Consider the following 26,825-nt stretch of genomic DNA (forward strand, 5'->3'; position numbering starts at 1 on the left):
AGAAAAAATTGCGTGTCATCTCCTTATTTCTGCACATTTCGTGTATTTGCCTTCCGATATATCATGTGACCACAGTGTTTTTTGGCATGCCCTGCAACCCACTATTTTACACTGCAAAACAGCTAACAAAAGCACGTTGCCGAAGACACAACAGCTGGCGTATTTTCGAGTATCGTCCTTCCGTGTCGGTCTCAGGCGGTTATGTGAACTGCATAAAGTCAAATTTATCGATGATAATAAAAATATACTTAATTCCTGTCTGAAGATTTGGCAGCATAAATAGGAGATTCTCACCTCCAAGATATATAAGTAAATGCGCCTTCAAATTGCCTGAAAGATGTTCGGCAAATATTTTTCGGCGCTTTTATCCTCTATAGACACGTTATAGGAGATTTTGAAAAGCCTTAAATATTGTTTTTTTTTTTTATTATTTTGATGCTAATTTAAATAACTATATGTGTTCCTCACGCATATATAACTTCTCAAATATATAGAAGTTTATTATCGCGTTTTTTATGTGTTTTTACTATCGCCTTTTTTTACTGGAACGAATGGTGGAACTATGACGATTGCACACTTAAACTCTCAGAAAGTGTCCAATTAGGTAGCTTCCGAATTGAGTAGAGCATGAAATACCACTTTGTTCTATTTAACAAAAATCATAAATTAGCGAGGTTGATGCTTATTTGCAAATTAAATTGACCTGCATTTTGTCAAGAGCAAACCTCAACATCCAGGCTATGCCAGTTTATCCAATATAAGAAAATGTTCACATGGGTAAGCACTGTTTTAGGTGAGATTCGATCCCAGTACGAAGGTGCTCATAGATTAGAGTGAACAATTTCAGCCACTCCTTTTCGCATGATTCGTCGCCCGCATCATGGTGCTGAGAGCAAACAATATGCTAGTTAAAAAAACAAGCATTGCGATTGTCGCTTAGTGTTCCTATAAAATATAGACTGGAAGGACTTGTCCCGTGACTTTCGTGACATTTTGAAAATGATATTCCCTTAAGCTCAGTCGTCTCGTCATCATATATATATTGTGAAACGTATTCCGTAAAACACATTTCATGATATATATGGCGACGAGGTGCCCATTTCATGATTGTATTCACTGTAATTAATTCCTTAGTTCAAGGGCAAAACCACGATTCAACATCTAATACTGCGATACAAAGTTGTACCAATCACGGGTATTTTAGGCAACCTACTTCACTTCCGAAAACATTTCGATTCAGGTACAATGTATGTGACTCTGGTAAACGAAGGGATGTTGAGTCGTATAAACACGACGTTTTGTATGTTAATGTAGATTTTCCTTTCTTGTTGTGTAGGAATAAATAACAGAATTTTATAATTTTGGTAACTGAGAATAAAACTGAATTGAACAAACAATAAAAAAAAACTATATACTGTAAACGACTATTTTTTGTGGGCTCAATATTTCGCGATTTAGGTCAAAGCTGAAGTTTTGGAATAATTCGCGGGTTGTAATTTTCGCGACGCGGTGGAATCTCAATATAAATTTCAATCTGTTTACATTTTACCGAAATTGTTCGCGGGACCCATTTTTCGCGAAGTGTAGGCGATTCGCGAAATTCTTAAAAATAGGTCCTCGCAAAAATCAGATCGTTTACAGCAGTTAGTTTCACGGCCTAAATAGCGCCTATTGACAGAACAACGCGGAAAATATATTCTCAATTTAGCGGTTCAAACCGCTAAAATAACGGTTCAAACCGGTTCGAACCGGTTCGAACCGGTTTGAACCGTTATTTTTTGCGCCCCGGAACTGAACCGGAACTGAACCGAAAGCCGTGAACCCGAACCCGAACCGAACCAATAAAAATATCGGTTCGACACTCTGGAGACGACTACACGGATAAATTTTAAGATAGCTGCTAGCAAGGTGGGCCATAGTCGCTTTATGTTGACACGATTTTGAGTTTAAGTACTCCGTGCAAAGGCGAATCTATCGCGTTTCTATCCACCTTTGTTTTTGTTCTTGTTTCTAGCTCGCACGACCGACTGCTAAGCAAATGCTTCTGTACCGATCACGGAGTGAATGTCTTCGGCCTTACATTGCGGAACGCCCAATAAAAAGTCATATTCGTTCAGCGAGAAAACTTCCCTCTCGAGTGACCTTCTTTGATTGATAATTTCTCCCGTACTTAAGTGCTTTAATCAACACGATCGATTAAGTTTGCTTCCCTAGTTAGGACATTTTTGTGCCACATGCGGCACTAATGCTTGGCACGATGTATGCCACTGGTGGTATTGTGAATTGGTTTACTTTGTGGGGATTTCACCGATGGCTGTGATAACGGCCGCGGGTCGGAACGCTCGGTCGCCTTCGCCGTGAGCTCCGACCTGTTCGTGAGGCGGAGGGCCGCCTGGCTTGGGGGGCTCTCCTCTCACTCTCTCCCGGGGGGGACCTCTTTCCGTCCCCCCGCTTGGATGCGGATCACTGCTGACAGGCGAGGAGGTTTCGCCTCTTGTTTTCCCGCTTTCGGGAAAGGGACTCGTCCGGGTGACCGCTAAAGAGATAGGACGTGTGTCGGCGACTTCTCCGACGCTTCCCCAATCTTGGCTCTCCGGAACCCCGCGTCTGACCTTTTCTTACCTTGCCGGCGCGGGGGGCATTTTGGATGGGGACATTGTAGTTCGTTTAAAAGAGTATCTAATAAATGCTCTTGGGACTATGTCCTTACTCTGGTACGTGTGTCTTCTCTTCCGCTATATTCGAGAGAGTGAGACAAGGTAGACGATCATTGGCACCGACGGAGGTAATTAATCAAACCGACCCGCGGTAATTTAGCCCTAAACGTCGTCTATATTACCGCGGAGATGTGGGGACCGCGGGCTACTCTGTTTGACGGCTCCTTTGAGATCGCCGCCGCTGTTGAGATAACCCTTTGGTTACTCTATCGGTACCTGTGTTAGTTGGTAGCTAGCAAATCCCACAACTTCCAAAGCTAACAGTGTGACAGGTGGGACCATTCAATTTGCTAAAAATGTGATGATATGGGAATTTCGTTGCATATAACTAGCGTTTTACGTTTAAGATTGATAAGAAACATGCTCGTGTGATGATGCATGTCTACAGCATAAGCTTTGCAGATCCAGAATGGATGCGCTATAGGCTACAGCCTCAAGATTTTTAATGGACCAAATGGTGATTACACGGCAATAAATATTGTGGGGGAGAACTGCCCATTGACTTGGTGAGTTTTGATTGTGACCATTGGTGTGCTGCTGGCAAATTAGGTAATGGCACATCTTTTCCCTGACCATCTGGCTTCAAGGGACATTACATCTAGATGTGCTTAAATATCTTTATTTGAAGGTTCAGTGGACCCCTCTGCATCATTACAGGAAGGCAGTCTCAAGCCACAACAAACAACAGTGAATATACAATGCATAATAACAGGCACCAGTGTCCAGGCGTATAGTCCGCAGAAGCCAATTTGAGCCTAAAATGTTTTTGTTTTCTTTAGATAGTTTGCATTTGGTGTATAACCCGCAGGGCCCGATTTCCGCGCGCAGTGCATAGTCCGCCAAGCTGGTGTGTTGCGTCTTCGTGCTTTTTTTCCTGGGTGGCATTTTTTCCAGAGGCTCTTCGGCGAACGCTACTGAGCATGAAGAACTGCTCTTGAGGCTTATATTTAGCCACTGGGCACACACAAGCACAGAAAATAACACTCGGTGCCAAGTACAAACGAATCACCTGGCGGAAAGCCGTGAATGCCAAACGAGCAGCGTTGGGTGACGGCGACTGACTGCGTTGCGCCCCTTCGACGCCTGCATCGCTGCGGTGGGTGGTCGTAGCTAGTCGTAGCGAGATGATCTTCACTTCAAGCAAGAAATCTTGCCATACCATAGTCAACATATGTGTGCAAGTGTTCGACGCCGTGGGCTCTCTCACGCTGGTGCAGTTGTCATCAAGAAAGGCACATATCAACAATGTTGCGTGTTTGAGGCTGAAACTATGACGCCTAAACCTAAATTTATCGGTCTGCGGCTACAAACATTTTCGTTGACGTTGCTTAGATGATGTAAACGTTCAGGCCTCGCATTAAATCGTGTTGCGAACTCTTCGGTTGTGTATGAAAACCTATTTTTGCCCTAATAAAAGACATTTTCAAAAGGACACGTGTATTGTGCTGATACATATTTTCCAATTTACAATGCAGAGGCAAACAAATCAACTACGTACATCTACCACTTAGCATAAGCAACTTTTACCATTCATTCTTGAGCAGGTTGCTCTTGTTTTAGAAGCTTTGCCCTGTTCTGTAAAACGAAAACAGTTAAAAAAGCTTTACCTTCGTTCTCCTTCTCGCATTTAATACAGACTTGTTTGTCAGCAGATCACACACAGCAGATATCACCGTGGCACATACAACTCGAATGACCGATGAGACTATTGCTATTACAATAAAGCTTTGCACAAGAACCAAAATTTACGAGGCTTGTAAGGGGTGCACACGCGCTTTGAAATGAGATTGCGCTTCCGGGGCTTGTTTACATTATGCGTAAAAACGGGACGATCGGCGACCAGCTGATCGCAATATAACACCACGGATACCGATATTTCAAACAGGACGATCGGCGACCAGCTGATCGCAATATAACACCAAGAATACCGATGTCTCGATACATATAGAACGCAGGATAAAGACCTCAATCGTCCCTTGTACGCTGTAGTTGTCATACTTTCCATTCAACCGCTTTTTAGCACAATTAACTAGAACAACCGAAGAGTTCGCAACATCTTTTAATGCGAGGCTTGAATGGTTACATCATCTAAGCAACGTCAACGAAAATGTTTGTAGCCGCAGACCGATAAGTTTAGTTTTAGATAAAGTACGCGTCATAGTTTCAACGCGCGAAAATTGTTGATATGTACCTTTCTTTGGACCCGCGTACTATCGCGGACAAAATGAGCTGAAACAGCGCTCTGGCCGGCGCACTGTTCTACCTGCGCCGCCTGTCGCCTTGCTCCGCACAGACGACGCACCCTGAAGCCGAGATAAATTAACGCTTGCGCTCGCTGCGCCACTGCGCTCTTCCTGCCGTCTGCTAGCGAAACGGCGGGTGCGATAGCGGGCGTATGTGGTGGGGGGAAAGGGGGGCGGGGGGGAGATTACAGTTGTCGTCCCTTTTTTGCAATTGTTTTACTTCATTTTATCGAGTAGAATTGCGTAAAAGAACGCTTACTGGTAATGAAAAAAATGTTGAGGTATCTTAAATGGCAGCTGCGATTATCGTTTTGAAAGTCACATCAAAAGACATTGCAGGTTTTTTTATTTTTTATTTAAGTGCATGCACAAAGTAGGACATCGTAATATATAGGCCAAAATCTATATACCGGATTTAGGCCGGCTCCAAAGTATTTACTTTTTTTTTTCTTTCATTGAACACAGTTGTTTAAAAAAAACGGTAACCATACATGTTACTGCAAAGGTTTCGTAACCTTGGTTTTTGTAAGAATGTTCAAAAATAGTATTTGTTTATTACTGGGCCCACGTGTTTGTTTCAAGCAAAACAAGTTGCTGACAAGGCAGCTATGTTTTATTTGCAAAATCCCAGTCTTAATAAAGTGTGACCATCATGATGAAAAACAGCCTCAGAAAAACAGGGACGAAGAACGAGTGACCATCATATATTTGCCAAGAGAAGGAGCTTGAAGCTTCAACGAAAAAATATTCGCAAAGGACAATGTCAGACACCAAAGATTATTAGTCGGCGTGGAAGTTCAACTGCACTGTACAAGAAGATTAGGATCATGGGTGCACTACAGAAAAGTACGCGCTGGTTAACGGCATCAAACAGTGCGTCGCAACCGTAGCAGCAAGCTTTGTTCCAAACGGCAGAAGTCCGGTTCAAAGGGTCCCGAGGCGCAGTAAAGCATTTGAAAGAAGTTAATACCGCCTCATTCTCCCCTAATCCGCGACCACGGCTCTCATCCTCTCTGGTAAGGAATTTTAGAGCGCGCCCACGAAGTCTGGCTCGGCCCGAAGCCCATTCACGTCTCACCGCTTCCCACAATTCGTGGGCAGTGGCGCGGTAGAGGGGACGGAGTGACGTGGCTACCTTGATGCGCCTCCAAACGTGTTCGATGATATTCAGATCCGCACCTTTTGGGGGCCAAGGCAGCTCCGTCGGGCAGCGCTCCTCGAGGAGAGACGAGCGTGATAACGCAATTTCCACTTCGGCGCTTTCTTGAAATGCACTGAAATGCATGTTAGCTGGAAACGTGGCTGGGCTGCACGGCACACGCATCGTGATGGTGGCTCCGTTGGCGAATATTTTCGCTAGCAGACGGTCGGAAGAGCGCAGCGGCGCAGTGAGCGCAAGTGAGAATTTATTTAGGCCTCGGGGTGCGCCGTGTTTGCGGAGCGGTGCGACAGGCGGTGCAGGTAGTACCGTGCACAGGCCGGAGCGCTGTTTCAGCTCATATTGTCCGCGATTGTACATTCGGTTCAACTTGATGACAGTTGCACCAGCGTGAGAGCTCACGTCGAACACTTGCACACATATCTTGACCATGGCAAGATTTCTTGCCTTCGACTGGCTTGAACACTTCATCTGTAGCATCACGGAAAGTCTTGGTTGAAACAATGATCGTCTCGTACACGGCAACAAACAGAGAACGACACGCTTTGCTTTATTTATACGCTACCGGTCTACGGGCGTCGCAAATCTACCCCCTCTTGTCCGCCATGTTGGATCGATCGGAGCGCCCCCTATATTCGCTGAAACTCCTCAATCCCATGACGCATCGCGCTCTCCGTTCGCTTCTCCTCGAGCGCTTGCTCGAGGGCACCGTTTGGAACAAAAAATATAGCCAGTCGTTCAAAATCCAAACGTGCGATTATCATTTACGGTTATTATCCGTCATGCTTGACTCATTTCCGAACGAAATTTGAATATTTCAATTTTTGTTTCCGCACCCCTGATGCAACAATATTTGTACTTTGCGCAAATACCGCTTAGAACGGATACCTGACATTAATGACCAATGAAACACGCGTTCGATTTTCACCCCACACAATAGGACTTCCAGAAAAAAATTAAAGAAAAACGAGCAGCGTTCACCCCCTCAACTCGCAGTCAGAACAAGCGGCCACGTGATCTGGAGCCGATTATATGGCGCCAATGTAGATCATAGCCACGCGCTGGGGTTGGCAAAGCACAGGGCACGCGCTGATTTCCAGATATTGTTATGGCTCGACTATTGTCGTCGTTGCAGCGATTGGACACGGGCCACCACCCGAATGCTTCTCGAGCTGGTAATTATCACGAGCCCAAATCGAGTGCCCACGCAATGCTCGGGTCCAATCTATGAACAGCATTCAAATATCGTCGTATGGGTGTACTGCGATACCCACGTTACGTCATCAAATTTTGCAAAGGAGGGATTGAACGAAAATAATTACTTTTGTCCTTGAAATTTCACCGCAACAAAGGAGTTTCTTGGCCAGTGGCGTTGCGTGCGAGTATCTTTGAGTCCCACTAGTGCCAGTAAGCTCGTGTATAGTGAAAAACATTCCAACTGAATATCGTTGCACAGCTCCTTTAAGAAACCGAATTTTCCCGTCGATTTAAAGAGCCTGGTGTCTCCCTGTAGTTCGTTTGAACTTTGCACGAGCGAGAGACCACCGGATATTTACACAAATCTTGCGTCCGGTCACCGATTGTTTTTTTTTTTTTGTTTGTTTATTTGGCAGTGTTTTTAGGCAGATGGACTCTACAATGTTCAAATTCCCGCGTGGCTAAATAAAAAAAAAAAAAAAAACAAAAAAAAAAACACGGTGGTGTAGTTTTACGTCACAGCCACTACGTGGCGCAGCATGCCACCTTAATTCATGGAAACTTTCTTAGCTTAACATCCACGTACTCTTCGTAGCGCGAGCCAGCGCATGCGCACTGATTTTACTACGTGTATGTCGCAAATGGCGGGGAACATAAAATTCGAAGAGGATGTGTTGTTTTTCGACAAATTCAACCATTATCATGATATCGGACACGTTTAGCTATGACCGTTAGTAATCAACGACAGCTGAACCAAGAATGAGGCGGTTCTTCATTGTTATGTGCTCCTGCGATATCTCATGGAGGTTCAACAGTTCTACGGATGTTACCTTCTCTACTGCACGAATCCGAAGTACAAAGGGCACACATACATTGGATTTACCGTGGATCCCAACAGGAGGGTCAAACAACACAACAAGGGACTCAAGGCAGGTGGCGCGTGGAGGACCAGCACCAAAGGCCAATGGTAACGAACGACGATTAAATTTATGTTCAGTTTCACTGTAACTTCACTAGGCCGTCTAAAATAACATCCGATTTTTGTAGAAAACCTGTCGCTGTTTTGATGGCTTGTGAGGGTTACCAGTCCGAGTAAACAGAAAATGAATTACGGAGGTCAATTGTTTACGTTCTTTTTCTTCAGGGATATGCCTCTAATTATACATGGCTTCCCGAACGAGATATCTGCATTGCGGGTAAGAAGGCATTTGCATACGTCCGCAACATTGTCACTCACTGCTTCAAGAAGCTACTATCGTCGGTGACAGGCTAATCAAATCAGGGGAAGCTCCTCCTACCCCTTCCCATTTCATCAGAATGAACGCTGGTTCCCTCCTGTCCAGCGTTCTCTTTGTTACAGTGGAAAGAGTTGGGAGCAGCTTCCCCTGAACTTTTAAGCTGCCAGCGATTATAAAGCAACACACTGGATGCATAAGCCCAACGCATGCGCAGCATGAGCCTAATGTTGAGCATGATTGTCACCTTCCACTTCTCTAATGTGCTCTTAACGTCTTCCAAAAGTATACTCTCCTTTCGTGTACATAGCTTGTCCGTTACGTCATTCGCGGCCATGCCATTATTTAACGTGCCATGAGAGTCACCGTGTTAGTCTCAAACCGCAGAAATAGCAACTTGAGAAAACCAATATGTAGAAATAACCGCCAGTACCCAGCAGTGGTGACACTTTCAAGCTATGTGTACCCTAGCGGACAATATGAGCTGCAACATCTGACTCAACCTTTTCCTGTGTTCGCAGTTATCCGCTAGCTTCATTATCTTTTAATTTTTCAGAGTTCAAAGAGTGGGACCTAAACTTTGCATTTTAGATGTAGTGTGGACCAACGCTTCTTCATTGAGAAGGGTGGGCAGGTACGCTAAAGAAGCGCAAAAAACTGTTACAGCTCATACTGTCTGCGATAGTACTTGCGTAGTGACGAAACGATAGTGGCCGTGGCGCCAGTGAAGATTTCCGCTCTGCCGCCGCAGTTTGAGTGGGCTTGGCAGCACCCGGACAAGTCTCGAAGGCTCGGTCACGTCGAAAAGAAAAATAGAAAGGAGAGCAGGTTTGAGTTTGCCTTCAGGGTGGTCTCCCACATGCTTCGTGTTGGACCATGGACCAGACTGCCCCTGACCGTGCAGTGGCTCATGGAGGAATACCGGCTCGACTTTCAGGTAAGCAACGCTGCAAAACGATGCAATTTTTCCAAAGACAGCCTTCAAAGGGCATGGCAGTTTGCTTTGTGATTTGTCGCGGCCGGTCACAGTGCACGGGAACGCTGGGTTCGATCTCTACCCCTGCCCATTTCGGTCTGGATGAGCATCGTACCGGTGTGCAGTCGTGTATCACTACTGCGTGGTGCATGTTACAGACCCTAGGCTAGCAGTAGTACAGCACTGGATAAATTTCTCGTCCACAGCATAAACCAGTGTCACCGCTCCTCAAAGGCAGACCGACCGACCGACCTTATGCTGTATACAAACATCGCTTTTTTTCTTTTTTTGGTTGGGGAATTTAGTTTGGAATTGTGGAGAAGGCCTTTAACTGTTCTTTGGCATTCAGACAGCTTTTCTAGCATTCCTCACATCATCCCAGCACTGTTTCGCCATAGATATACTAACAAAATAGGGAGTTGCCTTTCTTGACATCAAGGGCTTTCTGCGATTGTTGCAATAGTTTGCCGACAGAATGAGAATGCCAGGCCATCTCTTTTGGAAGCTCAACCACATACTCGTTGCCTTTTGTAGTGCTTAGACTCTGCATGCACACTAGAGACCCACGAGATGCTAAAGTGTTATCGAAGGTAGGAAGCTTGCTCTGGAGGAGGGATAATGTGAAAGACATCCCTACCGTTCTCATTCTGTCAGTAACTGTGGTTAGGTGGGGCTCATGAACACTTCCTCGTTTTTGGATCGGAGCCGTTCCAACTGCACACCGACATCAGATGGCTTACGGGTGCGCTTCTGAATCTTGGCGGTATATTTTTGCTGTGAAATTCGGGGGAGGTTTTTTAGAGTTTGCATCTTGTTAAAAATTAAACAATTTTTTTCAAATCTTTTTTTTTTTTTTTTTTTAATTTGGGGGGATTGAAGTTATTTCTTATTGTAACCGCATAGTGAATCACTTCAATTGTGAGGATCATTTAGAGCGACATAGTTTTAATTAAAGCTCGTAGTCGTTAAGTCGAGTGTTTACGTTTACGTGGAGGCACTTCGGGCAGCTTTTATTATGTCAAGAGCAGCAACATGTCTCTACCGGAACTGTCACGGGAATCAGCTACCATTTTGAATATTTCGAGTTGAGTCGATTTGAAACACGAGTGTCTTGGGGATTGGTCTGAAAACCTAAAACCAAATTGATGAACCTTCATAGCTTTTGCCGAGTGGCCTGATCTCAACACAAGTCTTCTGGGGAAGCATAAACTTGACGCCTTCATCCAAACCCTCTCGCAAACCTGATGCTTTAAAATTCGTGGGAGTTCATGACTCCAGCTTGTCACACTTTTGTTTCGTTTTACACTTTATCCGGATGACTGGTCTAAACGCACGATTCCTCATGCAGTCTTTTCTCAGTGCTCTTGGAACGCTCCCACTGTGTTTCAGACGAGCCTTGCCCCACCACCCCACATGGCCATAGCCTATGGACCCGTTAAAGCCGTCTGCAGTCATGCCCAACGTTCCATCGAACAAGATGACATCCAAGTGATGCCGCTCTGCTGCGTGTGCAACACGGCCATTCAGTCGAGGAAGAGTACCGCACGGTGCATTCATCCTGGCTGCACCGCAACTTCTCACCTTTCCTGTCTTGCCAAGCTCTTCTTACAAGGCGACTCCAAGTCCCTGATTCCGGTGAACGGAGATTGCCCACGGTGTGGGAAGTGGACTCTGTGGGGAGAACTAGTGCGGCACAGCAGGACGTGCGATTGGTTCTAGACTCCGTCGTCGAGCTGAAGATGGGTCCAGATGCAACGTGCACCGTGCACCGAACGGCGAGTACTGGACGCTCTGTCTCGATTGTTGCTGTCAAACGCAAAAGACTCGGCATTCTGGCTTAGACTTTTTGTTGGGCATGTTGAAAGTTACACCCTTGTCAACATTTTGATTTTTTTTAATTATGTACTTGAAGGGGGGGGGGGGGGCCGTTCTGGGTGTGTACACAAGCAGCATTTGTTCCCTCGGTGTGCAGTGATTTAATGTGCTTTTACATTGCGCCTTTTCATTACTTCACAGTCATTTAATTTCTTTATTATGCTAGTGTTTTTTAAGTTTTGGAATGGACTGCTGTCAACACAGTGGAAAGATGATTTGGTTATTGATATTTGCTACAGGTCATGCTTTTGTTGACTAGAGATAATTTTATTTGAAGCGAGTGCTACATGCAGACTGCTACTAAAACAATGGTACAAATGTGAATATATGATGAAGCTCAAGCACTTCGACCACAACATTTTTAACATTTTAAGTGTCAACACATAACTGAGAGCCATGTTTGTTTTTGCCATTCACAGGCGACAATTCATGCATCCCTGCTTCATCTGATCGGTGCATAAGTAAAGAATGTCTCCACACCAAATTACTAGCAGAAAATTCCAATGAAACATGCTAAAACCTATATTGACCAAGAGGCCGATCAAAGTGACCCATGAATGAAAGTAGACAACACAAATTATGTATACAACACTTGTGAGAAGTGTACCCTCCTTCTAAAGCTACATTTATCTCCTGTTTTTGTTAAATCTAATGTTAGCTTGGCTATACATATTTATTTTGGCCAGCTGCAAGATTATACATCAATTATCAATATTATTGTCTATGGCCACTGCAGAATTTTTTGAGTGCGTGCTCTTCAATGAAGCTGGAGAAAATTAAATGACATTTTGCATGCACCAGCTGTCAAGAGCCCCACCCAGTTCTCGCTATTAGTGCCCAAACCAGTTGTTTGAATTTCCAGAGACTTCATTCTCAGTTTAAAGGAGCTGTGCAACGATTTTAACGTTGAAAGAATTTGCATCTTCTACTTTTGACATTGTTTATCTTGTCACGAAGGACAGGAAACAGATCTCCTTCTTTCAAAATGTTGTGATTTTGCCGCATAATCGCGAGGCAAAAATTAAAATATTTCCCGACCTGCAGCCGCCAGAACCACGCGGCGTGACGTCAAAGGGGGACTTGTAAAAGGAAAGCAAGTTGTGCAAATAACTGCTCGGTAAAAGGGCATTTTTCTATGAATCTTCTTGTTCCAACATAAATATAAATGCGTCAAAAACCTGGTATCGTCGACAAAACTTTTATTATACGGAAGTTTACTGGCGCCATCTATTGGAAGTCAACAAAACCGTCGGCTCTATCTGCTACTGCGAACAGAAGCCGGAGGGGGATGGGGATGGCCGGACCCAGATGAGACTTTCCTCCTTTCACCATGTTGATCATACTGTGCAAGCACGTAGTTATGTGGTCGTGAGCGGCTGAGTTCTTGCTGCTCACTGATGGCTATAGAGAGAGAGCTTCACCAGAACCTTATGCATCCTCCTTTCACGTCACAGCGCACATGACTAGAAAGATGGGGAAGGAGTTGAGAGGTGCTGAAAACCTCAATCTGTGTAAATTTTTAAAATAAAAACTAGGCCATGCAGGCAAAAGCTTTTTTTTTTTTTGTTCTTTACTTCAGAAAGGTCGAGACACCATCTCCCAAATTATTTTAGCAAAGCAGTGAAATTGTTGCACAGCTCCTTTAAGCGGGTACGATAGAGTTACACTTTTACATTTCCCCTGCTAGAACAGACCACTACAATACACCTTTTGACAAAAATGTCAGCTTACTAGATGCAAGAACTAATATTTTTGGCTCGCTTCATAGGAATCTAAATGTTTAAAAAATGCCTACTACTTAAAAAGAGAAAAACAATTGATGTAATCTACTTGCTTTGTGAATAAAAACTACCCATCTAGAATTTGAATTACGTGCTTGTCCATTACTGTTAATACGTTAGGCATCACTTCTAGTTGCTTTGTTGATATCTTGGGCCTTTTAAGGTTCTAGTTGCTTCTATGTAATAGCCACAAAGCTGAAATGTCACAACAAATTTTGGATCAATAAATAAAGACCAATTAAATAGACACTACTGGTACATCATTATCTACCGAGTGCTCTTTTCTGACCTAGTGAGTATTTTCTATAGCACATTAGACGAGCTCTCGCTCATCACATCATCTCTTTCAACTCAGTCCCAAGAGCAATTATCTTTTCCCTCAAAAGTTTTGCTTGATACCACTCCATGCACTGCCTCACATATTCCATGTACTCCTGTTTACCAGGAGGCAAAAGATTGACGAGCTCTTCTGGGTTCAGTGCACCGCTCAGGTATGCGAGGACGCCAGCCAGGAGCGTCTTGTACGTCGCAGCTGTTTTCTCGTCGGCGCACCGTTCCAGCTTTTCGGTGACAGCCTTGTAGAGGAACAGCCACTCGTCGCACTCTCCGGGAAACTTGTCCTCCATATAACCAAGCACCGAAGTCGGGTGTCTATCCAGCAGCAGAGTAACCGCCCTTGCAGGTGGCAGGCACAGCACTCTGAGCGAGACGTAGTTTTCAGATTCCGAAAGTGGCGTGCTTTCGAATATCTCGAGAATCTGGGCACGCACGGAAGGGGATGGAAGCTCCGAGCAGAGGAAGGACTGAAGCCGCAAAAGGTCGTCCCAGCAATTCCAGCAGAGGCAACACTCGGACAGGTTCATGGAGGTGGTGTAGAGGCTGCAGGTCTTTGTGACGTGACGGCCGGAGAATGGCGGCAGTTCCAGGAGCCACACGGGCCGGCTTCCAAAGAGAGATGCTGGCTTGGTGTGCACCGACGGGGCAGGCTGCTGAGGGCTGTTCTCTTGGGGAGCCATTCTTCCAAAGTAGACTTTAACCAGCATGATGAGAAGGTGAGGGTAAGCCTGGGAATTTGTCCTCTTGCTGGACAGGATGGCTTCCAGAAACTCTTTGAGAAGCGGGACCCGGTGCACATCTGTCAGCGGACTCGAGTGCCGAAGGATAAGCACAATCTGCTCGGGTGTCATGCTGCCGTTGTTCTTCAGGTGAACCAGCATTGAAAAGTAAGCATCCGGCCTCGTCACCTTGACCAGCCTTCCTAGCTGTGTGAGGGCCTCACCGCCATGGATGAGCTCGTGCAGTTCCAGCAAGACGGGAACAAAGAATTCCTTCGAAAGGGTCTTGAGGATGTTCTGCGCCGTTTCGCTGTTGCCGATCTGCAAGAGTAGATGCACTATAGCCAAGCTGTCTGCAGCATAGCCATGAGATTGCCTCTTACTGGCCAGCTTCTTCTTTAGGAGGCCTATCGCTTTTTCAGACCTGAAAGAAGTGATGCCAGAACAGAGGATGAGTCTGTACAGGGCATCTGGGCATTCCTCTGCGAAGACGTCCAAGATTGCATCTGCTGTGGCTTGGGACAAGCCTTCCATCGCTTTCCTCGACTCCAGGGATCTCGCGCACATTGCCAGTTTCACGTATTGTATAGCACCCCTCGTCAGGCTGCTGGTCTTAATCTGGCCCTTGAACAACATAATCCTCTTTATTATGGTTTCGGGGATTTCTTCGGAGATGTCGTAGTATTGAGCCGCCTGCTCCCGTTCCACTTCCGAATCGGATTTTAAGCAAAGATCTCCGAGAAGGCAGCAAGAGTCAGAATATGCAGCCATGAGCTCAGAGTTGCAGCGAGACCTCCCCTGCAGCAGGATCTGGGTCTTCAAGATTAACAAGCCCTCTTTGAGCGCCGACATGTAGGCCTGCCTTTCTTCGTTCTTGTAAACACTTGCGGCTTCCTTCAGGTCATAGAACAGTTGGCTCATGGTGGGCTTCAAGAGCGAATATAAAGTGGATGATACCAGTTCTATGGAGTCCGAGCTAGATGAACAGTCGTCGTTGGAAGAAGCCAGGATCAGGTGGTGATCGGACATGACGAGAGTACCAAGGCCCAGAAAGGGCCGCAACCCAATCATGATTGCTGGCTTTGTTGGCACCTCTTTTTCTTTGCTGGTCTGAACCAATGGCTGGTATGGGATGGGGAGTGTGTAAGTTTCAAGGCCCGTACTAGTGAGCGCGTGGAGGAAGCATTCATCAAGGGCCACACCTTTAATATCGTTTGAGTACTTGTAGATGCTTAAAAGAGTAGTAGCCTTAGCATTGTTGAGATTATAAAAGTATCCTTGGTCGGTACACGACACAAAACAAGCCAGCGTATGAAGTTTTGTGAACAACTGGGACTGTAGGACATTTTTTAGAGGTTCGGATTCCAGGGATAGTGCTGCGGTGAGAGGGTCGGAAAAGCTGCTGTCCTCGTTTTGAAGGTAGTAAGGGACCCAGTGAAATGCTTCGACACGCTTTCCGCTCTCAGTATGGCTATTGAACTTGCGATAGAGCAGCGTCGTTGCAGATGCTCCATCAAATCCGGACATCAAATCCGTGCTCGGGTTCACAGCTATGGAGACTTTACAACATTCTTGGGGATTAACTCGTGGGCCCAAAACAATGTCGTCCAACTTTTGTCTTTCGTCGCAGATCTGTGCCGATCTCAGAGATAGGGTGACGGGAAAAGACGAGGGGTGTAAAACACTTTTTAATTCGTCTTCCCACTGCGCGTTTCCCCATTCGGAATTTTCTTCGGAATCGAATTTCCACTCCACAAAGTATGGGTCATCTACAACTGAACCACTCTCCGAGAGACTGCTTGATGAGTGTTTCTTTCTCTTTGGCGTGTCTGGAACTGCGGCAACCTTGTCCGAGCGTGGCTGCTCCGTCTCCAGACATACCCTAAAGACATGGACCTCCTTCTCGGAGCAACAAGCCACATACTCCTCACAAACGTAGACCCTCGTTGGCACGAAAGTCACCTTGACGTTCATGAGAAACTCAAAATCAAAGTAGTCACATTTCCTCGAATCGTCGTGGCTGCTCCTGGAACAAAACAGCTTGATTGTGTCGTTCACAGTGACGGCGATTGTCCCAGATTGGCGGCAGCAGGCAATGCAAGATGCAGAACTGGAACCCAGGGGCAGCTCGACCACTTCCAGTCGATTTCCCACAACGTCGCGAGTCGGCTGGCAACCAGCCTTTCTAACAATAGGATCTTGGTTGCACACTTCATTCCACCAATTGAAGTAAACCCGGGCGTGGGAGGTGTCGGAGGGACTCGATAGCATCTCCCTTTCCAGGGTCACGACGAAGTTGCCGCTGCTGCAGTAATCGATCATGGTGACCTTGTCGATCGTCGGGAACGTCATGAGCATCTGCCCTTTCGAAACCAAATCACGCACCTCGATGCTCATCCTCGAAGTCGCTATGAGCAGTTTGTCCTGCGCTGTGCACATTGCGGCAATGTCTCTCTCTTCGGTCACGAACACGTCTTGGGAGACGAAATTGTGGCATATGAGCATGCGGGCGTTGGTGTTGCTCACGCCCAGCACTTCTTCTATGCTCTTCATTTTTTTGAGGCGGTCGTCGGGTCGGGCTACCCTTGATTCTCTGGTCCTACAGGAGCGCTGAACTCGAGCGGACGTACGATCCCAGGCATGACGTCGTAGAACACTACGCTGGTGTCGCCGTCCTGTAACGCGATAACCACCTTTTCTTTCGATGGTAGGCACTTGAGAAGCTTTTGAATTTGCTCGAAGTTGAACGCAACGTCCACTGGAAGAGGAAGGAGCAGCGTGGGGTCCGAGTCCTTCGCGGATTTGCCCTCGATGTAGCGAAGGCCGCACTCCTCGCACAGCTTCGCGTCGACGTCCCACCAGTCGCTGGCTTCGCTTAGACGTTTGAACACGTTGTGCGCGACACGGCTCTGTAGCTCGAAGTTCAACATCTCAACAGAACTCAACAGAAATAAACTAAAAACAGAAGATGACAAGCTTTCACGTACTTTCGATCGGCGATGCAAATTGAGAACCGCAGCTCTACGCGCAGCAGAAAGCTCGGAGATCGATTGGACTACCGGATTGGATTGGCTTAAAATATATCTTAGATTTGAACTAATTATAAATTGTTGATTTAAAAAGAATGGGTACAAACCGTACAAACCAACGGTACAAACGCATATTAATTTTTGCGATATGATCATTCAAAGTCAAACTAGAATAAACGGCAGCATTGCAAATTGGACGAATAACCAGGCAACTATGGCATTGCGGATCCCTGGGCATTTTTCTGTTGCGTGCTTTTAACCCTGTCCTTCACCGTCTCATTCGCATCATGGTGTATTTGTTAGCCTATTCTGTGGCGTGCAATATCTATTCGACTCCGATTTGATTCCAGCGGACATCCCGTGTCGGCTGCCCGTCGCGGAGCGCAACCTCGGCAGCCATGTGCCGAAAGTGGAGCTCCTCCAACGGCCTGGGACCGATCGCGCAGCTCCGCCCGAGCTCATCCCGCTTCTGACCGTGGCTGGTTCGTTCCCGCGCTTAGCTCTTTTAGGCGTTGTAACTCGTGCGAACAGCACTGCAGATGTCCTCATAAAGAAGGAGTGGTCACGTACTAAGCAGCCCCTTCTTTACCAGCGCATCTGGCAGTGCCTGTTACCCATCGCCGTCTCCCTCGTTAACACAATGGACGGTGACTCTCCCACGGCCCCTTCGCTGGGCTCCGACGAGAACTCAGCCTCACCCCTGTCCATGCAAATGTCCAATTCCATGATCGAGAACGGGTTGGACTTTGAGCATGGCGAAGGTGCGAGCGCTGGGATTAAAGCGACCACCGACGACGCACCGCAGCCACTCAAGCGGTGCTGCAGCCCGGGCGACGACCGGAACCCATCGCCCGTAGTCGCCAAGCTGGCTCGTTTAGACGACCCTTCCGCCCGCACGTCAGCGGATATCGACGATGACTTCAAGAACGACCTGCTTGAGGACGATTTTGGCGAGGCCGATGAAGGCGACGGCTTCACCGTCGGCGGGGACGTCTGCGGCCCGGGCGATCAGGGTCTGCCCGTGCTCAGCTTCGACATCTTGGACGAAGTGGGCGCGGGGCAGGGCGACGAAGACGACGAGGACGAGGACGACGCCAACAACGGGTATGGCGAAGGCAGTGAGAGCGATATTTCAGACGACGAGATCGAGGCGATGCTGGAGGCTGGGCTGTACACGCGCAAGCTGGACGTGGACGAGGACGAAGACATCGCGCACGAGGTCAAGGAGAAAGTCATCCTCAGAGGTACGCCCGGCCGCGCCTCGTTTCTTTTCGTGTGTCTTCTGGCGCGGCGGGCGATGGCGGTGTCCACATGAACTCCAGCTTACGAGGGCCAATGGCCGATAGCAGCGATCTCGTATACACAAATGTGACGGTGGTCGGAGTTACTGTTAGAGCAGTAGCAGTCTTCTCCAGCAATCAATGCTGGCTGATGCAGCACTCTGACCCACTCTGTGTCTAAAGGCTTATTCACACGATGCATCTTTTCAACGCGCCACAGTTTAACGAAACCGAGATTTCGCGAAATCGGCTTGTTCACACGTAGAGCATGACGTGCGAAACCTGTGACGTATTGACTCACGAGAATTTTGCCAAACCTTGTCATCTGCACCGGGAATATCCAGCTTTTCGTATCAAATTGATATGAAGTACGCACAGTGTGAAGAGACAGTCTGTTTTATTAATGCCACTCAATAAACTTAATCAGATTCGGCTCACTGGGTTTACTAGTCCTGCCAAACCCAGGAAAGACGGCGATTGTCAAAGAACAGGTGGATGATCTCGAAGCATTTTGGACATTTTTGCATCGCTAAAAGAAATTTATCCCCAGCCATCACGTTTATATGCGGTGCTTGCGCTCGTCGCGACTGTTGATGAATCTGCACCGTGCCACCAACCCATACTTCTAAAGCGCCGTTCACACGCCTGCAACCGAGTAGGACCAGGACTCAACGTCCGTACGCACCGCTTCTCCGCTGGTCACTCGCCTTGTTTGTTTTTCTTTTTTCGGCTTTGGCTCACATACGGAATCGGCCAAAAGTCAGACTCCTCCAAAAGCTCGCTCCTCGAAGGTCAGACGTCGGAACGAAGTAGAGCGGCCATTGGCAGCGTCCGCGTTTCTCCTTCGGGTGATTGACGGGCGTCGGTGAGGTTTCAGCGAAAATTTGCTCTAGAAGCGAGGAACACGCGCCACTTTTTTCGGAGGCACGCCTCCTTTTCGGACGCGTTCAGACGGGGAATCTGTTTCCTGAAACCTAGTTTTGCGACACAAGATCCACCAACAAGATGCATCGTGTGAATAGACCTTAAGAATGAAAAGATGCTTTTGGCACTTGAAGCGTGTATGTCTTGATACAATGACATAGAGCTAATTTAGGATGAACCCAGATAGTATATCTTAATTGACCGCATGAAAGAAAAAAGTAGCAACATTCCGCGAGGAGCTGGGCTTTTTTACTGCGGTTCTTGAGGTTAACACAAGCATATAGGCTGCTGAACAAGCACGCTTGCACGTATGGGGCCAAGGTAGGCAGGAGGGGGAAAAGAACAAGCATGTGTTGTGGAGGAGAAGGAAAGTGGCAGGGTTGAAGCTATGGTGTTACATTCCACTCCTGCTGGACTGCTAGTTTTGGTAGGGCTTTCTTTCAGAGTCTTCATGCACGAAGACGTTTGCACCGTCAGATCCCAAAATACATACTAAGTTTTTTCGCTTAACATCACCTTTTCGTGTCACCTTCACTGCTAACACTTTTATTAGAGAAATAAAATTGCATCTTGATGGGTTCGCTATAAGCCAAGAGTACACAACCATTATGGTTTAAGTGCCAAATCTTTGGTAGCTCACCGTGGCATGGTTGTGAGCCACTAGTAAGAACACAGTATTATATGACAAAACAACCATTTAAACTTCTTTTTTTTTTTATGGCTTAATTTGGATGGGGCACTATATCTTTTCTACCTGTGGCATCATCTGTGGCTAAATGTTTCATAAACAAAGCTTTACATTACTCTTAAAAAAAAATTTAATTAGTATCTTCGTAATTTTTTTGTTTCACGCTGGTACAAGAAACATCCACTCGAGGTCATAACCTCCAGTAAAAAGTGGCCATGCAAAAAATTTGTTTTTCTTTTTTTTAGCTTGAGAATTTTTTTTTATTTCTGCAGTGAATTTTTGTCCAGCTTTGGTCGTAGAGACTTATGGGGAGCTGCTTCTGGCACGATTGAGGCTGAGGGGTCTCGAAGCACCGGAGTAATTACTAAAATAAAAATAAAATTATTTAGTTTTTGCATCTCGTTAAAAACAGTGAAGAATACACTCCGCTACAAACAGCAACATCTTCCTGCGGTAACAACCACAAGCCACGTAAGGACTTCTTGTGGGCCAATTGTGACATGCAGGCCAGAGGTTGTGCACCCTTGCTGTGGTCGGCTTCACATATAGCAACTTTTCCCCGTCTTGACATTGCAACAGCTGCAACTGTGGTTTTTCCGCATTCAGATGCAGCAACCACTGAATCAGTGATGCACTATGTTTTATTGTCTCCATCAGCAATAAAAGTATCATTTACTTGCAGCATATAGACATATACTTGTGCAGTAATAACATGTCCATGTTTTTAAATACCAGCTCTACATACACTAACTTACTCCGAACCATTAGTTTGCAAGCACGATGGCTGCAGAACAAAGTTATCACCACCACCACAGGGGTCAAATCAAAATATTGCATGCCTGATTGGTTGCCACCCTCTCATATGTTCCCAAATTGTAGCAATCAAGTCGTTACTCATGATCTGGATCAACCCCGGCAATTTGTGTCGCAGCAACCGACAATTCGCAAGCGCCCCCGAAATTCCGGAGAAAATTGCTCAGTCTGAAAATGGCCTCGGGCCTTTCTTATTGCATGCATTGGAGGACGGACTTACTTTATTTCAACATGTACGATAAACGCTTTTAAAATCTTGCATATCATTTCACACTCAGCATGCTGCAGGGAGTCAGTTGCTTCAATATTCAGGATGTCTTGATGAAAAAACCCTTTTCAAAATCCCATGAAGCAACATAGGCGGTTGCCATTTTTTGGGCACGAAGCATATGATTGGATCCGATTCTTCGCCGAACGCTGACGCGCAGTCGTTCTCGATACGAGCTGAAACAAGTTCACACCTAACGCTCACGCAGTCCTCATGTCCAATACATGCTCGGAATGCGTGCCCAAACAATGTTGGACTTGCATAATTGGCGCAGCAGTTACTAGATGGCGCACACTTCTAAAAAGAATCTACTGCAACATCCGGAAAACATTTGAATGAAATAATGCATCACGCATGGCGTTCTGTGTAAGCGTGACATTCCCTTTTCACATTTTTTTATTCACCCGATGCAGATTACATTTTTAGGGAAAGAAATTGCGTTTGCTTCAGCTTCACTTTATCTCGTCTCCAGTCTTTCACTCATTTGAACATTTCCAGTGCTTAAGGAACATTTTGTTCCTCACTGTTCCTAAATCACAAGAGCCGCGGTTTGTCCATCTACTGTGGACAAGCCATATCTTGAATTCAAGAAAAGGAGTGCCTCTTTATTCTGAGGAGCACAACTAATATCATAAAGTAATATCTTAGAGAGATGTTGATCGTTTTTTGGGAGCATCTTATCATACTAAATGAAATTGACCATAAATTTCAGTGACCTTTGAACTTAAAAAACTATCATAAGACTCGCTTTTAAAAAATTCTGTGAATGTACACCTTTTCATTTCCTTCCAGTTCGCGGCCATGATCATTTTGACGTACTTCCCGAGGGTTGGATTCAAGTCACCCACAACAGCGGAATGCCTGTATATTTGCACAAACAATCGAGAGTTTGTACTCTGTCCAAGCCTTACTTTCTTGGCCCTGGAAGCACCAGGGTAAGTTGTGTCCAGTTATCCCCTACACCATACCTCTGTTGCTAACTCATCTGGTTTATTGATGGGATATTAAAGCATTTGGGGGGTGCTTCTGGGACGTTCAAATGAAGTGAAAGCGAGTTTCATTATTTGTGTGCACATGTGAGAGTCGTGACTGACTACACCAAATCCTCCAAGTGAATCGAAGCAGCTGTGCATGCTACTTTCCACCACCGTTGAATGTGTGGTTCATCACTATTTTGTGCATTTAGCACTAATGATTGTGTTGTCTCAAACTGGTTAGATTTTCTCTTTTCTGTTTAGCCCTTAAGCGTTCCTTACCCCCATCTAATTAATGCTCAGCAAGGCGGGCAGATATCTTGAAATTGACCACTGCAAGCAGAAAGCTCATCTAAGAAAGTAAACATGTTAGATTTGATTCATATGCTTGTGCATTTAGTTCAGTTACATTGCAGTGATTTTGAAATTGGTTTCTTTGAGGAGGGATATACTTATCTTGCTTCTAGTCCTTCAAGTCTTAAGCCAATAGTGTGTTGTATGCCTATGCTGGTTTGTGCGAAGTTGATTGAAATGTTGTCTCTCCTGTCAGAAACACGAGGTCCCCATCTCCGCCATCCCCTGCCTACACTATAGAAGGGAGAAGGAGAAGGAGGAGAACTGCCCCATTGCTAATGGCATTCCAGAAGGGGCTGAGGGTAAACCATTCTCTTGAGGTTTTGCTCTTGGCTACAAACTTTGTTTGGTCTAGTTCGGACTGTCTTTTCTCCTGTAACTTTTTGCCTTTCATTCTCAAGTTCAGTGGTAGAACTGCTGGGCCATTTGCGCCAAACTGCGCCAGAACAAACAACATGTGCTGTTCCAAAGGCTGTATTTCTGCACAATTTGCACCATGTCTGCACCAAAAGGGAGCTGTTCTCGAAAAGCACTGAAAATGTCTGGCACTTGGCATTGTTGGCGATGCCACTGAAAATGAAGAAAGTAGGGTTGGCATGAATATTAAAATTTTCGAATAGTAGATTCAAAGAATACGCTGTTTGATGTTCACTTCATAATAAGCTATGATGTTCATACTTTTCCAAGTGTTGATCGCGGCGGGTTAGCCCCTTTGAGTGCGCTTCTCTTTAGGCACCAGTGTACTGCGGAGAAGCAATACCTGCGAAGCTGACACCGCAATCTCGCAACTCATTTTGTCGCAGCGCAGCCACGCCCTTAAACGAAATACACACCTCCAGAGTGGTACAGGTCACGCGCACGCGTATTGTATTTAAAAAGTGAAAGGAAACATTGTGATTGTTAGTATTTACATTGCAGTAAAATTTTCAAAATTTAACTGTGGCTGTTATGCGAAGGTATATGTTAAGCAGCAATGTTCTAACAACCTGTGTTCAATTTTTTTTTTTTTTTTTCAAAATTAAAGAAAATATTTGCATATAGTAAGAATATTTATAAATCCCCTCAGTTAGGTACGGCTGGAGTCCTTTATGGGTTTAATTTTATTTAAATATGTTGTTTACTTGCCATCCCAATGTAAGTATTGGACTTTCAGAGGCCACAGTCTATAAATATAGCTAGTTTAAATTTAACAGAGCTCATTCATTCATTCATTCATTTTATTCACCTCAAGGGCGTCCGATGGACGCATTACATGAGGGGAGATTCAAAAACAAATAAAGTTAAAAAAAAAAAAAGAGAAACAGAATAGCAAATCACAGAAACAAGAAATGTGATCGCGGATACACCCAATGTCGTCGAACAAATCAAAATAAATTAAGAATAAAGCACGAACAAAGCACAAAAGCTATTATACAGAAACATAATCAAGGTGAATAATTATACAATAGTGAACACTGATCTCGAAATGAAATAGGATTTCTGTCAGTAGCAATATGATCAGGTAATGCATTCCAGTCTCGGATACAAAGTAATAAGGGGGAGAAAAGGAAAGTGTTAGTGCGACTCAAGAATGGTTCTACTTTCCGACAATGATCTAGTCTTGGCGATGTAAAACTGGCAGGGCGGCAATAAACTGATTTGAAAGGCGAATCGCTGTAATATATGCTATGAAAAAAACATAAGTAGGTGATTAGAAGCTTGGGAACAATGTTCGCAAGTTCAGCTGAATTTTTGTTTAAGCATGGTGTAACAGTAGTGAAGGGTGTGGAGAAAGGCGCAGCAACTATTCAATATTTATTAAAATATATTCGGCCAAAACCACTATGCACTTTGAATTTGCTTCGAACCCAAAATTCATTATTTGCACATACGTAACTGCTACAAAGCAGAGAGCAACATGGGACACGTTCAACACGAAAGTGTCCATTTGATGTCGAACTCACGACAGTTACATCACCGTGATGCAAACCCTACAAAGAAGCCCAAAGCATCTTTTTACATCAAACACAGACCGAAGACTGCATCGGTACTCTTAATAGGTTCATTGAAACATCTGGAAATTGCCCGCATATGATTGTTCAATAAATAAATAAATATCTGTAGCAGCCAGGTCCCCTGTAGGTACGACACTTTAAATAATCTCCCAACACTCCGGCAACTTTAGTTTTTTCCAAAGGCTAACTTTCAAAGAGATTTTATAAAATTTTCTGACATGAAAGCTCCAAATTTTCTGCTTTAAATGTGGAAATCTCTGCTCCAAAACCCGTTCTCTGCTGCAAGAGCTGCTCCAAATCACCACTTGTCAGTTCCACCACTCCAAGTTGGTACTCCTTCCTTCATGCAAACTCTTCTTAGTACTTTTCTGCTGAACCTCAGTTTGCTGTGGGGTTCTAGGTTCAAGAATTTTCAGAAACACTCGATGCAGCTTCTGCCACTGATTTTAGTCGTAGTGTTGAAACCGAACCTGCACTGAAACATATCCATTGATTTCTGGCATTAGTTAAACTGTATTTATTTAGAAATACTGCCAGCCAACTTTTGAGGGCCAAGGCATGATGAGACATCAGAAACCATCAATGAGCCGAATAAACACAACAACAATTAACAAGTAGCTTTGTCATTGGTGACACAAAAAAATTCATCAACTGCACTCGCAAATAAAGCGGTAGAAGCAATCGCCGTCACGCTTGGTGGCAACTTATTCCACTCACAAACAGAATGAGGAAAAAAGGAGTATTTAAAAACATCTTTTTTACGGCGAAACTCAAGGAGCAAATTCTCGTGCTTCTGCCTTGTATCACAACTCGCGTTATACTGCAAATAATCATCAAAATTTAAACCAGTTTTATTATGAGTTATATATTATGCAAAAATTTCAAACGCTTTACTTTCCTTCGACATGATAATATAGACACTCCGGAGGCAGTGTACAGTGGTGACATGTGTGAATCTTTGCCGTATGAGTTGTAAATAAACCTAAGCAATTTTTTTAAGGCCTTCCAATTGGTCAATGAGTGATTGCGAGTGCGGGTCCCATACAACGTCAGCATATTCTAGCAAAGGAAGAATGAGCGATTTATAGGCCGTCAGCTTCGTCGCAGGAGTACAGTGACACATTTTCCTACGTAGCGGCCACAATTTACTTGACGCTTTTGTGATAATCTGCTCAATATGACTAGCCCAGCTTAAGTTGGGTGTGATAGTAATACCCAGATACTTGCATTCATTAACTACTTCTAAGGCATTTGGTTGAATAGAATAAGAAAAAAAAAGATGGCACCTTCTTCAGTGTAACTGACATCTGCACACATTTCTTGGCATTAAGATCCATTTGCTATATCTGACACCACAATGAAATCATTTGAATGCTCTCCTCTAAGCATTTTTGGTTAGATACACAAGATATACTTGAAAACAATACATAATTATCAGCAAAAAAACAGCACTGTATCGAGGGCTTATCAACTCGTAGGTCATTGATAGAAACCAAAAAGAGCAACGGTCCGAGTAATGAGCCCTGGGGCACTCCAGAAAAAGCAGGTTGAACCGAACTGCAGAATTGCAATATTGAACATTTACCAGAACTGAGTTGCAAAAACAGATCAGTGAGTGTATTGCTTCAAACATTTTCCTGTAGTGTTAGCTGCATATCTGGAACAATTTTCTTTTTGGGTTATTGTACAGCAGTTCATTGATGAACCTGTTGCAGATAATTTTCCATGCCTCATACAAGACCTGCAGAGTGTAGTCACAGACATCACTTTTCTGATGTAGAATGTGGAACACATCTCTGCAAGCCACCTAGCACTTATTGAAACTTGTGCCTCTTCTCATGTAGATTCTTATTTTTGTTTTTCATATTGTGTTAATATAATGCAGCTAAAAGAGTGGTCCACATTCTTTTTTAGTTCAATACTTTGATACACAAGGAGTTGGCCTCTGGGCCTCGATTTGGAATTCCTGAATATCAGCAGCCTGCAGATGTACCATGACTGACACCCCAGAACAGTGACATCTCTTTCTTTCTAAATACACAGACACATTTGAGATGTGGATATGGTGATTTAGCACTCTCAAAAAATACTCTTGCTTGTTATCTTGTCGGGTAAGAAAATATTTTATCTAGGATAAAGTTGTCCAATGCAGAAGACCACCCAGCTCACTGCGAAGCTGCAAAAATTATGGTTTTGATTCATATTTGCTTTGGTAGCATGAATTTGGGATCTGCAATTAGAGCAGCTTCTTGTAAAATTTTGA

At 44.9% G+C, this 26,825-nt stretch overlaps 3 protein-coding genes across 4 annotated transcripts in view; 2 read left to right on the plus strand and 1 right to left on the minus strand.

The window, feature by feature from the left end:
- The first annotated feature begins 7,926 nt into the window (after positions 1 to 7,926).
- On the plus strand, positions 7,927 to 13,270 carry LOC8032209 (structure-specific endonuclease subunit slx1). Of its 2 annotated transcripts, XM_002409069.5 has the most exons (4): positions 7,940 to 8,283; positions 8,461 to 8,512; positions 9,303 to 9,488; positions 10,917 to 13,270. In XM_002409069.5, exons 1-4 carry the CDS (start codon positions 8,117 to 8,119, stop codon positions 11,244 to 11,246), a joined length of 735 nt encoding a protein of 244 aa, XP_002409113.4. In that variant the 5' UTR covers positions 7,940 to 8,116; the 3' UTR covers positions 11,247 to 13,270. The 2 variants fall into 2 exon arrangements, with proteins under 2 accessions (XP_029830990.3, XP_002409113.4); XM_029975130.4 differs by lacking the exon at positions 8,461 to 8,512 and having other exon boundaries at positions 7,927 to 8,283.
- A 153-nt stretch (positions 13,271 to 13,423) lies between these two features.
- Positions 13,424 to 17,297, minus strand: LOC8032208 (Hermansky-Pudlak syndrome 3 protein). Its single transcript, XM_002409068.5, has one exon. It carries the CDS (start codon positions 16,789 to 16,791, stop codon positions 13,516 to 13,518), a length of 3,276 nt encoding a protein of 1,091 aa, XP_002409112.4. The 5' UTR covers positions 16,792 to 17,297; the 3' UTR covers positions 13,424 to 13,515.
- A 189-nt stretch (positions 17,298 to 17,486) lies between these two features.
- LOC8032206 (microprocessor complex subunit DGCR8) overlaps positions 17,487 to 26,825 on the plus strand; it is a 32,380-nt gene continuing 23,041 nt past the window's right edge. The window contains exons 1-3 of the mRNA XM_029994371.4: positions 17,487 to 18,511; positions 22,033 to 22,175; positions 22,765 to 22,870. Coding sequence (XP_029850231.2) covers positions 17,908 to 18,511; positions 22,033 to 22,175; positions 22,765 to 22,870 — 853 coding nt within the window. The 5' untranslated portion in view covers positions 17,487 to 17,907. The remainder of the gene's footprint in view (positions 18,512 to 22,032; positions 22,176 to 22,764; positions 22,871 to 26,825) is intronic.

Source organism: Ixodes scapularis, unplaced genomic scaffold (genome assembly GCF_016920785.2).
Source record: "Ixodes scapularis isolate PalLabHiFi unplaced genomic scaffold, ASM1692078v2 PGA_scaffold1__304_contigs__length_218370807, whole genome shotgun sequence".
NCBI classification, from domain to species: Eukaryota; Metazoa; Arthropoda; class Arachnida; order Ixodida; family Ixodidae; genus Ixodes; species Ixodes scapularis.